This window comes from Zootoca vivipara, chromosome 4 (assembly GCF_965207765.1).
Source record: "Zootoca vivipara chromosome 4, rZooViv2.hap1.1, whole genome shotgun sequence".
In the NCBI taxonomy this organism is placed as follows: domain Eukaryota; kingdom Metazoa; phylum Chordata; class Lepidosauria; order Squamata; family Lacertidae; genus Zootoca; species Zootoca vivipara.
The window spans coordinates 20,813,510-20,829,079 of record NC_142587.1 but is presented as its reverse complement, the minus strand read 5'-3'; the positions used below and the strand labels follow the sequence as shown (position 1 = coordinate 20,829,079).

General features: G+C 41.3%; 1 protein-coding gene across 3 annotated transcripts in view; it reads right to left on the bottom strand.

The window, feature by feature from the left end:
* Positions 1–15,570, bottom strand: part of CLYBL (citramalyl-CoA lyase) — a 193,085-nt gene that overhangs the window by 62,198 nt on the left and 115,317 nt on the right. For all 3 annotated transcript variants that reach the window (XM_088667547.1, XM_035114469.3, XM_088667548.1), the window contains one exon: positions 13,778–13,964. In XM_088667547.1, coding sequence (XP_088523673.1) covers positions 13,778–13,964 — 187 coding nt within the window. The remainder of the gene's footprint in view (positions 1–13,777; positions 13,965–15,570) is intronic.

Below are 15,570 nucleotides of genomic sequence, written 5' to 3'. Positions count from 1 at the left end.
TTCCATCCAGCTATTTCTGTTAGCCTAATAATGAATCAGAATGAAATCACTGTCTCAGGCAGTAGGTGGCAAATTGGCTCTTCCCCAACCCCCTGCTCACATTATTAGCTTTGCCCACCCATCTACCAAGGCAATATGGATTGGGCAGCTGTAATATGCTCTCCATTAATATATTTCTGAAGAACCTCCAGAAACTCTTTGATTGTGGAACTCAAGTTAGTATGGTTAATGGTGGTGCTCCATAGATACTGCAGCAGACCAAAGACCAGTGTTATTCTCTCAAAAACTGAGTAAGCAAATGTAACTCAACCTATCTTCAGATGTTTCCATGCTGGATGGGACTGATGGGTATCCACTTGCACTTGACTTCAGTTGAACAAAAAAAAATTGTTTAATTCAAATCAGAGAATCATCACTTCTGCCCCAGGTGAGCAGATTCTACTGATTCAGAACTGACAAACTCTGTAACTTGTGAAAACTCCTTGTTGTGATTCTAAAGATATCAAAGTGTGGGCAACAAGCATGGAGTTGCCCTCCCTTCATTTTCCAGAGTGGTCACTTAGAATTCAAAGTAAACTTGCCATATTTCATCTGCTAACAACCTGAAGTCTCCGTCTGAACTTTTCTAAGGAGGAAAACCCTAGGAGGCTGAAAGTTGGCAGCCTCAAAACCGTAGCCTGGGAGAACGAGCCAAATCCCAACACCCTGAAATTCACAAATTCTTGTCTGCTAACCAATTATTCCCAAGAACAAACATGTTCATGAGAACCTTTTTTTCCTTTCTTGCATATACATCATAACCAGAGTGACATAATTCTTAGATGCCTTTCTTTTGGGTTGCTCAACCGCCACAACAAGCAACGAAGCAAATTTCAAAATAAACCCTACTTTTCCTAGTGATGTTGACAATTTCAGTCAAGCATACCTTAATGAAATTAGAGATGCAGAAAATATTTTTTGACAAGAGTCTATGAACAAAACAGCCAGAAGTGACTCCAGTTCTGTGAGAAAAGCTCATGCCGAGTGAGTGCGAAAGAGAGAGAAAAACTGGGGGGAAATGTTGATAATTGGATGGTATGGTTTTGGCAGGAAGAGGCGTGCTTTATTAACCGTCCACACTAGAAACATAACTTTCCAACTATTAACAGTTTTTACTTGCCAAGAGAAAATTATCAGTTCTGATTAAAATATAGTTCCCTCTACCTACAATTAATGACTACATAGTCTTATATAAGCAAATGAGTATTCCTTCATATCTACACCTTAAAGCACAGCATGAAGGGCAAGTGCAGAGCAGCAAAGGGAAAAAACCAAATGAAAACTTAAAAGTATCACCGGTGTGCATAGAAAAGATACCAAAACAAATAGGGGGAAATCTTATATAATTCAACCGCTTGTAAAGCTAACCAGACACATTTACACAGAAATCTATTGGTTTCAGTGCCACATTGCCTATCATATTGCTCTCTTTATAAAGAAACAACATTTTTAGAGTCAATTCTAAGAAAAAGCTTAGTTTCACACCCTTTGCCTTTGATGATTTCTTGTTAGATGACACCAAAGTTGCAAAGGCAGTGTCCATATTTGTTTTGATAGCTTCAAATATAAGGCAGAAGCTTAAAGAAGTTGGTGTGGGGGAAGAGAAAGCATATGAAAATGGTAAAAAAAAATTATATCATAAATGGCAAAATTATATATCTAGACGTGGAGAAATAAAGATTTTGAGATATGTTTAAACCCAACTGAGTGTACTCTGGCACATTTGATCTTCTGTGCTATTGTTTTATATTTTTGTCATGGTTTATGAGGTTGCTTTTGTGCTAGTGTTTCCACAGATGACGTGACACAGGGATATGAATAACTGATTTCAGTAAAAACATCCTCCCACACTTACTTGGGAGTAAGTTCATTTGGATTCAGTGGGGCATACTTCTGAGTAAACATGCCTATGAGTGGGGTGTTCAACAGATATCTTGGCTGTTAATGATCATTCAGTTATAGCTTTTTGTCATTGAAAAATGCAATTTTGCATCGTCTTGAGCATTAGAACATAAGAAGACCATAGAAGAGTCCGGCAGGGTCAAACTAAAGGCCAGTAGCAATAAGTGGGGCCACACCTGACCGCCTGGTGTTTCTGTGGCTGCATCCCACTGACCGCTACTTCCAAAGGCCTATCTATTCCAGCATTCAATGGCCAACCTATGCGAAACTCACAAGCACAACATGAGAGCAACAGCCCTTCCCTGCTGTGCCCCAGTGAGTGCTATTAAGAGCCAATGCTTATTTATAATCTTATAAATCCCCAGTTTTCTTCCATCATGAAATCCTCAGCAACTTGTTTGGTCACTTTTTGCAGCACACCACCTCTCTGAGGCTCTTCTAAAGTCACGGCTGTGGCAAAAATACTTTTTTCAAACATACTCTTTGCCAGTATCAACCAGAATTATACAGCTGTATTAGGTAGCAATGGATTATGAGTTGCAATTTAAAGCATTAACTAGAGTTAAAGCAATTTAAAGCATTATCTAGAGTTATTAAGCATATTTGTCACTTAGACAAATTACTGAACTTTAATTGGTTCTGGATTCTCCTCTTCAGGACTACTGATTACCATCACAGAAGTGATTCTTGCTTTCCGAAGTAACAGTTTTGGAATCCATTTTCTAACACTGCCGAAATTATTATTTTGTTGTTGTTGTTGTTGTTTAGTCATTTAGTCGTGTCCGACTCTTCGTGTCCGACTCTTCGTGAATTATTATTACTATTATTATTATTGATCAATCCATTTTTGCCAAAATCTTTGCCACGTTCGCCCTGCCACATTCACAAAGGCTGAGATTACTGAATCTGAGCGTTGGAAAAATATTCCAGATTAAGAAATGAACCTGAGACTACAGAAGGCAGATTAAGTGGGATTAAGATCTCAACTCTTATCTCTCTTTAAAATTCCTTTGCCAAGGAAGGGGATTCTGTGGGATAAATTACATGGTTTATTATGATAAAATGTAAACCTTATTAAATACACTTCAATACTGTGGCACAGGGCCTTAGAAACTTAACTGGCAAAGTGGTTAAGTGGGTGGAATGACTAAGATTATAGCACAGACCCATTTTCCTCTAATGAAGTGGAACCATATCTTCAGAACGAAATAATCCCCCTTCAAGAGAACATTTTCTTTTAATTTGCAAATTGTACTGATTTTATTATATAAACTATTTCAAACTAGACAGGAGCTTAGAACCCAAGATTGTTCTTCCCAGCAAATGCCCCCATTCATTACCTTCAGAACTGAATGCCCCACAGAATAAGTAGCAAAAAGGAAGAAATAAAATTATAATATAAAGTCAACTTCGGAGGCGGGAGACAGAAGGAAAAAGCAAAAGTGGCTATGGGAAAGGTAAGTAGGAATTATGCGTAGGAGGTTAAAAAACCCTCCACCCAAATTTCTATAATTTGCACAAGCCTGCATCACCAGTGCTGTAGTGTGATGCTTTTTGCTAACACAGCTTGATTTACTAAAGCCTTTCTAGATAAGGCCCTCATGACTGGAATATCATTGAGCTTTTGGGTAATAGCAGAAGAAGAACTATGTCTTTTATCTGTTTTTGTGCTGGGTTATTCTTTAGATATGCTATGTGTGCATTTCACATTCTGTTTATCAGTTGCTCTTATCTCCAATGATGTTAACCCACACCCTGCAACCTTAAGGTAAAGAACATGATATGAATCCCAATAAAAATAAAGTAAATACTAAGAGAAGATTGAATTTTCACGAGGTTCATTTTTCATTTTGAAAATCTAAAAAGCAGTACAATTATATCGATACATTCCTTTTCCCCCCCTTGCAAGATGCCTGTCTTCCATTTTGTATGTTGTGGTTCTGAAGTGAAGCTACATTTCAGATTTGAAACCAATATATTTTCAATGTCAGCCCCCCCCCCCAAAAAAACCTTTCCCATAGCTATTCAGGCTCTTATTTGGCTACTCATGAATTCCCAAGCGTTCTGTATGAGAGGGAGGGCATACTGTGGTATTTCTTGCAGTGTATCTGATGTTCAGTGCAGGGCTGGCGCGTCCATTTAGGCGAACTAGGCCATCGCCTAGGGCGCCAAAATGGAGGGGGCGCTGCCCAGCCTGCTCCCCAAACCCCCCAGCCACCGCCCGCCACCGCCGCCCTCGCCTGTGGCTTCGTTTCTTTTTTTTTTCTTCCCCCGACGTTGCCGGGCGAGGGGCGGGCTAGCCATTCACACTGGGGGGGGGGGCGCCAGAAGGTGACCTCGCCTAGGGCGCCAAAAACCCTAGCACCGGCCCTGGTTCAGTGCATGACTACTAAGTTTTCCAGGTAGCTTTTATTGGCTTGTTCCTCCTTGCCCTGAAGCAAACATTTCCCTCCCCTCCCTCAAACTAAACTGACAAAAGTAGGCTAATTATATTATATTAATATGTTGCTTCAAACATCCAGAGGCACCCAAAGTGATTTTTTCAATATTTAAATACAAAATACACATGAAATTCAATAAAACTGGGAGTTGGAACAATCAGAATTAGAACGGTGGGTGTTGGTTGTAAATCTAAATTAAATTAATTCTTCACTTTTCTTGCATTATAATATTTTAAAGAATATTCGTTTATTTCAATAGTTTATATACCACTTAATCGCTACCATATTTCTCTAAGCTGTGTACCATAAGGATACAGCTTACAACTTGTAAGTCAGTTAAAATAAGATATAAAAATAGAAAACCTCACTTAAAATGCTTGCTGAAATATATATATAAAAAGAAGTCATTGGAAGGGAAAGTGAGGCAGAGAGAAGAAAACATCATCAACATCAACAACAACTGATACCCAAGTGCCTAGCAATATTGGGTGCTTTAGAAACAATAATTTCTTGTTCCTGCTAGGTAGAAAAAGCAAGCTTGCCATGGTGGCGGCTTCTTGGCCAGGAGCAGAGGGCAATGGAATGCTGAAAGAAGCCCCCCAGAGCCTTGGTTGGTTATCAAAACCAGTGACCACTACAGGCCCAAGGAAGCCTTTCTACATGCAGTGCCTCATTAAGAGGCTAATTTGTGAACCTGCCGAGAGAGATGTTCCCTATCTGTTTTCTAAGCTAATGTTTCTCCATTATTACTGGGAGGAATGAGTTATTTCCAAATGACAGCAAACCACTGACAGCCTGATAATGTCTACTAGGGACCTCAAGGGAGCATTTAGTAGCCGTGTCCCTCAAGCTAAATCACAAGATCTTAATAAAGGTTTGGGCATGTTCCTAAAAGGCAGCAAGTTTTCCCTGTAGGGAGATCAGATGCTCTTAACATCTCATAATTTTATGCCCTAAATTATTACACCATAGTAACCTCAGGAAGTTACACATTAATTGCAAAATTAGCGTTCAAATTTTGCATGCTAATTAGTAATGGCAGTCTATTTTTCTTTATAGTCAGTATGTTATGCCCTGCCTTATCAAAGACTCAGTATTCACTGCTATTTTTTCTGGGTATTTCCAAGCTGTACATTTTTGTTATTTACCTGATTGTATGTCCTTTCCCCACAGCTTTTGGGGAAAACAACTAAAAATTTCATAGCCATTCAAGGTTTTTTGTTCACATTAAAAAAAAACAGCCCAACCTATTAATCCATATAGACTCCCTAAATATTAAGCTAGCTGTCATTTTTATAATAATATTGTTTCCAAGGATTTAAAAATCTCACTTGTTAGCCATAAAACAGATTTCTGCTAACAACTATAAAATCTAATTTAAACCCTTCTGGCATTAGCTAAAGAGCTGAAGCAAATTTCTATTTAGCTATGCTGAACATCTTGTTACTGTTGTAAATATATAAAATTCCCTTTGAAGTGATAAAGGTTCAGTAGGATAAATGGGATCTCCAGAGTCCAATCACTGTAACATCTCTGGGGCCTAACAAATGTTGTTTACATATTTCAAGGATTATGTTTCAAGTTTAAATAAACAGATTAAGCCATGTTTACATGCATTAATTTACCCTTTTATATTATAAAAATGTAAATTTAATTGAGCTGTATTTCAGGATGTAACAAATGGTTTTATGTTTTCTTTCCCCTAGAGGAATGAACTGCATTAAGTTGGATGATCCAGTTAAAATAAGGGGCTTTCCAGATCCCATAATCAGCTCCTGATCACAGGATTCAGAAAGATCGCATCCTGCCAGATTGTCTAGCACATGCCTGTTCCTCCCCAGCCCTGGAAACACAGCCTAGTCCCCCAGGGAGAACAATGGGATTTCTGAACAGTCTTATTGACTTGATACGACTCAAATCCCCAGTCATGGCTGGGACATGCCAGGTCCTACCATTAAGCACAATGATGCAGCTGCCTCAGGCAGCAGACATTTTGGGGAGGAAGCAGCAAAATGTTGGGGGATAGTGTTGTGCGTGCCACATGGCCTGCCCTATATCCCTGTAAGTCAGAGTACTGCTCTCAGTGGCCTATCATCAGATTTGGTTGCCAGTCTGGTCAAACTTTGTACCTGGAACGGGACGAGGTGCCACCTCGACTTTCGCTTCAGGCAGCAAAATGTCTTGAGTCAGCCTTGACTCTTAAGTGGCCCTGTGCGTTAAACCACAGAGCCTAGGGCTTGCCGATCAGAAGGCCGGCGGTTCAAATCCCCGTGACGGGGAGAGCTCCCATTGTTCGGTCCCAGCTCCTCCCCACCTAGCAGTTCGAAAACAAGTCAAAGTGCAAGTAGATAAATAGGTACCGCTCTGACAGGAAGGTAAACGGCATTTCATGCACTGCTCTGGTTCGCCAGAAGCAGCTTAGTCATGCTGGCCACATGACCTGGAAGCTGTACGCCAGCTCCCTCGACCAGTAAAGTGAGATGAGCGCCGCAACCCCAGAATCGTCCGTGACTGGACCTAATGGTCAGGGGTCCCTTTAACTTTAAGCTGCAATAGCATTTCCTAACTTGGGAGGTGGCTGTCACTGCCATCGTCATAAAGTCTGCTTCATTTGTATGCTCTGGGCAAGTTGTGACAGAGGCTCCGGGTGCATGCTGGCCCCTGGCCAATGCTTGGTGTCCATTTGAGCATGCAAAGGGGTCTGCAACTAGCCCTCTACATTTGGAAACCAAAGGGTGCACCATGCTTGGTTTTTTGCATCAACCTTGTTCATTAAATAGACCCTCCAGGGCTCCTAACGTGGCCCAATGTCAGCACGCAACAGCCTAGACAGGTTGCCAGGGCCCCAGCAGCTCAGTAGGCCCCACTCCTGTGCAAAGACCTTTCCTGGATGCACTCCCACTTTACCTCCCTATTCTCACCGAAGAAATGTTGGCATTATGGAGTTATGAGATCCCCGAGCCAAGGAGTAAACTATTCAACCTTTAGAAGAAATCTGAAGGCAGCCCTGTATAGGGAAAAACAGTTTTAAAAAATGTTTAATATTTTATTATGCTTTTATTGGAAGCCGCCCAGACTGGCTGGGGCAACCCAGTCAGATGGCTGGGGCATAAATAATAAAATAACAATTATTATGGAGTAGGATGTCCCTACTTTCATTGGAGAAATGTTGGCGGTATGCATTTGATCCTCCAAATGGTTAGTTAGTTCAAAATTATGCTTGGAAAATACCGTACTTTAAGTATAAACAGTTTTCCTAGCTAAGGCACTGATGAGCACATAACGATACTATTTTTACGTGAGTAAGTGCTACTTTCTCTGGTCTGAAGATCCCAGTCTCCCTTTACTTCATGATGGCTTCCAAAAAAACAATCATTGTTAGAGGACTAGCTTGATCACAGCAAAAAAATAAAAATAAATCAGAACTGTAGAGCACTTTTGTATATTAGAAAGTGCAACAGGAACCACAAATAATAATAGAAGTAGTGACAGTGACTCACACATACCTTCATTGGACCTTAGATTATGTGTTACAAAATAATTCAAACTGCCTCAACAGTTCAAAGGAACTACACAGGTTAAAGCATAAAGTACCAGGGATTGCAAATCAGGAATCAGCAGCTCATTCTCAGCACCACAAGAAACTGCGGGTTGCTAGAGGGTGGCGTCTGTACATTGCTGTTTTTCAGCACATCCACCATGGATGGCACAGAGGAATGCCAAAACCAGCTCTGGAAGCAGTGCCAAGTAACATTTGGAACCAATAGGGTTTCGCCTGTTCTTACAAAGCTGCTGACTTTGGCCTCGATCCTCAATCTCTGCAACGGATTCCAGACAAAGCTCATCGGCAGCATACCCCTGCTTTATTCCAAACTAATAGCCCTTAGACTATTCCCAGTTAAAATAGCTGGTGGAGAATCCTCATTATTTCCTGCTTCCACCCTGCAGATGGAAAGCTACAACCGAGAAAGGGAAGTTATAGAAGATCGCAATGTTAGTTCAGTTGTCAAAATCAGTGGGAAATTTTGGACAAACCACAGCCTCTATCTCCCAGAGCTCTGAAGACCAAGACCAACACTACCTGACTACAGTATTCTTCCTGTTTGTGCAATAGCGGAAAGGCCACTGGTATAATGCTAAGAAACAGCAGGCAGGCAGATCTGGGTTGGGTAGCACCCCTGCTGAACCCAACATGTCACTTCAAATATCTATCTAGGGAACTAACAGAACACAATTTTTAAGGGATATCCTAAACTCAAGTATTGCATCTAGTTCAAAGACAAGAGTTTTGTTGCAGCAGAAATCATTACAATTAACTGTTTTACTGATGGGTGTTCCACGCTTTCTGAAGGTGGCAACACAAAAACAGTGTTAATATAAATTAGTATTAAAAGTAATGTACTACAGTGGGGATCTTGAGTAATTAATTATATGACTGCATTGTCACAAAGCATATCCAGCCTCCAAGAAGTCAAAAATAGATCTTGATGCAGTCAAGCCTCTTTTTAGGTGCAAACACAGAAAACAGTAGGGTTCTGCTTATCCTTTCACAAAGGGTGAAAAGTACCGTACTATTCAGATTCCATGGCTGGCCACTTTGTTTGCAGTAAACAGGAAGACAGTTGAGTAATTTGAGCAATTTCCCCAAATAGCATTTGGAGACAAAAGAAATGGTTGGCAGCCTTCATATATTTCAGAGATACAGCAACACTGACAACAACAAGGACTGATGGAAGGCATGCATGAACTTTGCCATCCTCTTATGCAGAGAGTAAGGTGGGCTAAAAATAATTGTGCTTGTTTTTAATGGTATCTAGAGATGCTTGATAAGTGCATCTCTCTCTCTCTCCCCCCCCCCCCCCGGATCCCTGCATAAAACATCCTCTTGGACCAATGTGCAGGTTGGAACTTAGGTATCCAACAGATTTTGTACTTCTGCTGCAATGCAATTTTTGGCAGTTTTACCGTATCAAACCATGTATTTTAAATATAAACTTTGAGAGGAAATGTATATCTCAATATAAATCGAGACTTCTCCATCTTCTTTTTAAAGTAGCTTAATGCAGAATCAGAAAGCACTGAAACGATATGTGCAAAAGCCAGAAATAGACAGATTAATCTAACCCTAGTAGTAACAGTACTAAGCATACAGTATATAAAGAATGCATGATGAAAATATGGTTATATTTAACTGTGGGTGTTATTTTAAATCATGGAGATTAAAAAAATAAATGTTATGAATACATATTTCTTACTAATAATAATAGTAGTAGTAACAAGGATGTAATTTAGACATTTTTAATTGTGCTGCTTTACATTACTTTTTGTTTTAAAAAGTGTTTCCCTTCCCTTCAACCACTGTCTGCACTGATTGGCAGCAGCTGTCCAGATGTTCAGCTAAGCATCTTTCCTACCGTAGGTCTATCTGGAAATGCCAGGAATTGAACGCAAGACCATTTGTATGAGAAGCATGTGTGCAAAGTTGTTAGGCACAATAAATGTCTGGTGGGCCCAATTTGTTGTGTAGGGTCACGAGCTACCTAGTCTATGTTTCAATGGAAAGGTCTAAGCATTGCTTTAACACACGATAATATAAGAATGCCTTCCATTTATTTGTATAACCATACAATTTTTTTTGTAAATTTGTACCAAGCCCTTTCTCCTCCGCTGCATTCTAGAAATTATATCCATTGTGTCTCAGTGAAAGTCAATTTGGATATTTCTGAACCTTCAGGAAAGTGCAAACTAAAAAAAATATGTCTGTAACAGAAATAAAGTTTTTTGTTTTTTTAAACATAATCAAGCCCCCCCCCCAATTTAGCTCGTTAAAAAAATGCTGCTATTCTGAACTTCTCAGAAACTCCCCTAATTCTTTCAAGAGGAAGATGCTGAGTAAAACAATGGGAACAAAAAACCCACCAAACATTTATTGTCAGCATTACCACTCAGGAGTGGCGGGCTTTCTAAGGCCATACAGGGATTAATTAGGTCATGAAAACACTTTACAACCTATATGAAAACATATATTCAACAGAACTCTTCACTGAACAAAAAAAGCGTTGCAGAGTTTGCCGATATAGTTCACTTTGCTGAGACTTCGATTCCCCAAATCTGATTGAAGAAATTTCCCCAAGCTGCTTTTAATAATAGCAAGAGACCTGGGAAAGTGCTGCTCCCATTCCAATTTTCTATATCGTTCAGAGCAATGTTACCACACCATGCGTCTGTGTAGGTTTAATCATTCTCTATCTTCTGCTCAGCTAGCTTTCTTCCTGTAGAAAGGTACAATTAGCTGCTGCACTAATTTATAATAAATAAAACAAAGATATTGTTTTTTTTAAAAAAAAACCCCTCCAGTTATCAGTGACTCTCGTTGTGAAGTGCTCGTTGAAATTCTCCCTATGGGCCCATAGAAATACCTGATGCATTGACAAATCCCAACCATTTCGCTTTGTTATAAACAGATTATCATCGCATCATACAGGAAAACGGTTGGCTTTAATTGAGGTAGCCAGAGATTTACAAAGCCCACCACAGCTTTTTTTCTTCTTCTATTGATGCTGATAAAGCTCAGAATGAGCTTGCCTGCATTTTCTCTTACATATATCACAACTGACACAGTTTATGATTTTATCTCATGCCTACTATACACATTCCCCTTCATGAGCCAGGGATAAGAAATGAGACATTGGAGGGCTCCACATTAAGATAGCGGGTGGTGTAAGGCAGAGATGGGGAGCCTTTGGACCTCCATAAGTTGCTGCGTTCTAACTTCAATCAGCCTTACCCAACAAGGCCAATGGTCTGGGATAATAGGAGTTGCAGTCTCTGGAGGGCATCAGGTCCCCCATCCTGGGTGTGGCTCTACTTACAGCCCCCTACTGGCTCTAGCAGGGCAGGGGTAGTCAACATGGTCCCTTGCAGATGTTGCTGGACTACAATTCCCATCATCCAGGACTATTGTCCCTGCTGGCTGGGGCTGATGGAAGTGGTTGTTCAGCAACATCTAGAAGGCACCATATTGGCTTCCCCTGCGCTAGTGGTTTAGCATGTCAGTAACATGCACTGGAAAGGGACCCAGGTGGCGCTGTGGTTAAACCACAGAGCCTAGGGCTTGCTGATCAGAAGGTTGGCGGTTCGAATCCCTGTGATGGGGTGAGCTCCCGTTTCTTGGTCCTAGCTCCTGCCAACCTAGCAGTTCGAAAGCACGTCAAAATGCAAGTAGATAAATAGGAACCGCTACAGCGGGAAGGTAAACGGCATTTCCATGTGCTGCTCTGGTTTGCCAGAAGCGGCTTTGTCATGCTGGCCACATGACTTGGAAGCTATACGCCGGCTCCCTCGGCCAATAATGCGAGATGAGCGCGCAACCCCAGAGTCGGTCACGACTGGACCTAATGGTCAGGGGTCCCTTTACCTTTACCTTTAACATGCACTGGAAGAACAGAGCCAGTTTTTCATTTCTGGAACAGAGGGTAATAGTCAGCTAGATTTTACTCAGAGTAGGCCTTTTGAAATGAATGGTGCTAACTTCCTTATTTGTATTAATTTCAATGGGACTACTATGAATAAAACCTACAAACAAGTAAAGGCTTTAAATCAGGGTTTCCCAAACTTGGGTCTTGCTTGGGACTGTTTTGGGACTACAGTTCATCCTTGACCACTGGTCCTGCCAGCTAGGGTTGATGGGAGTTTAAATGGACAAGAACATATTGAGATTTGGTACTCATTTGTCTGTGACAAAATCTTCTTGCATTTTTTATTTGGGAGTCAAGGGGGAAGAGCGATATTACTTTGGTTTTTGCAACGGTTGTTATTTATTTTCTTGTAATAAAATAATAATAATAATAATAATAATAATAACTTGCAAGAGAAAGACAGCAAAGCATACTTAGCTGAATGCCACCCATTATCTGGAAGTAGAAAACAAGCCCCAAGTGTGGGCAAAATTCGGCTGGCTGGTTGGGTTTCCTAACAGGTTGACAGGTGTGGTTCTAAAAAACTTGTCCTTGCTTAGTGGGCTGCCATCTGCCCTTCCCTATAGACCACACACCTGATTGTACATGTTATTATTAATTAAATTTGTATACACCCCTTCATCTGAGGATCACAGTGCGGGTCACAACATAAAAATTCAAAATGAGGACACAAAATACATCATAAAACAGAAACAAACCAATAACCCCCCCCTCCCACAAACAAATTTAAAAGGTCATATAATGTTTATCAACCAAAGGCCTGGTCAGAGAGAAATGTTTCCGCCTGGCGCCTAAAGGTATGTAATGAAAACGCCAGGCAAGCCTCCCTGGGGAGAGCGTTCCACAAATGGCGAGTCACCTCAGAAAAGGCCTATTCTGATGTTGTCACCCTCTGGAGGCACACAAAAAAGGGCCTCAGATGGTGAGTGCAGGGTCTAGGTCAGTTCCTATGGGGAGATACACTCCCAGAGATAATAACTATTTAAAAGGTAATTTGCTTTATGAAATGTGATAACTCTGTACTTGGAGCTTGCTGGGCTCATCCATCTCAGGACCATAATGCCACAGTGCTGAGTTTTTACTCCCTAGGCCCAATGAGAAGCAACCAGCAATTCATTTAGCACCAAAGTAAGGACTCGGGCAGAGATATTGCCGTGTTGACCTTATCTAGGAGCTGTAAAGAATCCTTTCTGCTGCTTTAAAGTGTTAACAATAGAAGACGATACTGCCCTAGAAAGCATTCTAATAAGAGCAACAGTTTGATCCCTAAAGGAACGAACAATGAAGCCTCTATTCAATCCACTCTGGAAGAAGAAAGAAAGGATGACACACGGAAATGGACACACTCTGCAACAGGAGAAAAAAACTATTTTCACTCGGGAAAAGAGAGCGTTGGGAGAGAAATAAGCATACTAAAAATCCACTGCTCCACATATCTGGGTTATATTCCTGCAGCAAAAGAAACCACTGATTCAAAATTAGCGTTGTATCAGTATGATGGCTATTTAAAAACGACAACAATTTGCTGCTATCCCAGTTGGTGCATGTGTCTTAGGCAAACCCCAGGCTTGACTTTGCTGTCACTGCTCATGTGGGCATTCTCTGATAGTCTGAACCAGGGTCAAGATCACACACAAAAAAAAAAACACCAGAAAAGAGAGGGCGTCATAATGAGCCTTTGCCTGCATTCCAGCATTTCTGAAGATCAGCAGCGATATGAGCACATGCCAACGTGCAACTGATTTGCGAGATCTGCACATTGATACGCTCCTGTACAACAGCCTTCCAAGTACTGCTTGCAACTGGAAACAGAGTTGACAGCACCAGGACATAAATTTGTGTGAAATGGCTTGATTTCTATGCACAGCTATATTGTGTAATAATCCCATGTAACATGATGGAGAATCTATTGCTTACCTTCCTATTTATAGCAACCCCATCTTCACAATCTAGCACAGCACAATCCACATCGACAGATGAGATTTTCCGTATCTTCCTCTCGTCATCAGCTGGCACGTAGAGAACAGCCCTTCGGGGTATGTAGCTACGAGACGGTGTCAAGCGATAGCAAAGCTTAGGAGCAGGAAAAGGCAGAAAAGGATTCCTGTAAAAAAAAAGATGAGATCTCTATTAATCTCAGGCTGTACTTCTTAAACGCTTTCAAGAAGTTCCACTGCTACTTTAACTACTGACAAGAACGGCTTACTTTGTTAACATCTGCATGCCGCCTTAACTCCAAGGGTAGGGGTAGCCAAAGGGTAAATCCCAGGTGATGTGATGTAGATCAGCAAACATTTCCGCCTCCCAGATGTTTAAGAATGGGAACAACAAAATACATGCACTTCATATCACCTTGTTGAAATGAAGAAAGCGGGGTTGGAGGCAGGGATGGCAATGAATAATTTGTGTGTGTGGAAGGACTGTGTGCTCAGTTCAGTTCTGGTAATCAAAACAAAGTCCTGGATTCAGAATCGTATCATGCTAAGCATACAGCACCTCTTCAAACAGCACATAGTTAAGTTATGGAAGTGGCCTACAGAGAAAGCAGTGATGACCACCAACTTTGATGGCTAGTGTAAGAAAAAATTGAGTAGCTCTCATGAAGTTGATGTCACTGTGTCATGGAAGGCTTATATCTCAGTGGCAGATGGCCTACCTTGCATACAGAAGGTCCATAGCTGCCAAGTTTTCCCTTTTCTCATGAGGAAGCCTATTCAGCATAAGGGAATTTCCCTTAAAAAAAGGGATAACTTGGCAGCTATGAGAAGGTCCCTGGTTCAACTCTTGACACCTCCAGTTAAGGCCAGCGCTGGAGAACTGCTGCTAGCTCAGTGTAGGCAACACTGAGCTGGCGGGACCAATGCTCTCACCCAGTATAAGGCATCATTCTTTGAGTTCAAGCTGATGACTAATTGAGACTGCACACACATCTACCTGCAAGTGAGCATCACTGAATTATATGGAGCTGACTTCCAGTAGACATGCATAGGATTGACCTGTAAATGTGACAGCTAACACTGGCCAAGGACATGTGATGCCACTGCTGCCCACCTGCCCATTTACAAAGCCCAGAGCAACTTGGGTCCAGGATATCTCAAGGACAACCTGAACTCTTACCATTCAGTTCAATCACTGAGCTCCTCTGCAGGAGCACCTTCAGAGGTTGCCTGAGTTGGTGAGCAAAATGAAAAAAATTCCTTCAGTAGCACCTTAAAGACCAACTAAGTTTATATTTTGGTATGAGCTTTCGTGTGCGTGCACACTTCTTCAGATACACTAGAAACAGAAGTGTCAGACCCTATATATATACAGAGGGTGGTGGGGGTGGGTGGGAATGGGTGATGGGCTGATGGGAGTGGTAAACCTGTAGATGGCTGTTAATGGCTGCTGATGGCTGCAATTAGTCCTGGGCTGAGGTGCGTGATGTTTGTTTGACAACAATGGGGAATGTTCCTTTACTGTCATCAGTCCAGTCCTGTGGAACATCCTGCCAAAAGAAATTCTGCAGGCGTCTGCTGAAAATCTTTCTAGTCTGCCATGCCTCTGCAGGCAGTTCAGAATACATCCCCAACAATGGTCAACTGATGTTTGCTTTTAATTACTTTTTACTTGGTTTTAACAGACTATTCAAAGCTGCAGAAAAGGCCGATTTTTGCAGACTAATAATCCCAGCTATTGGCCTAACATTTTAATCATTTTGTTCCAATGGC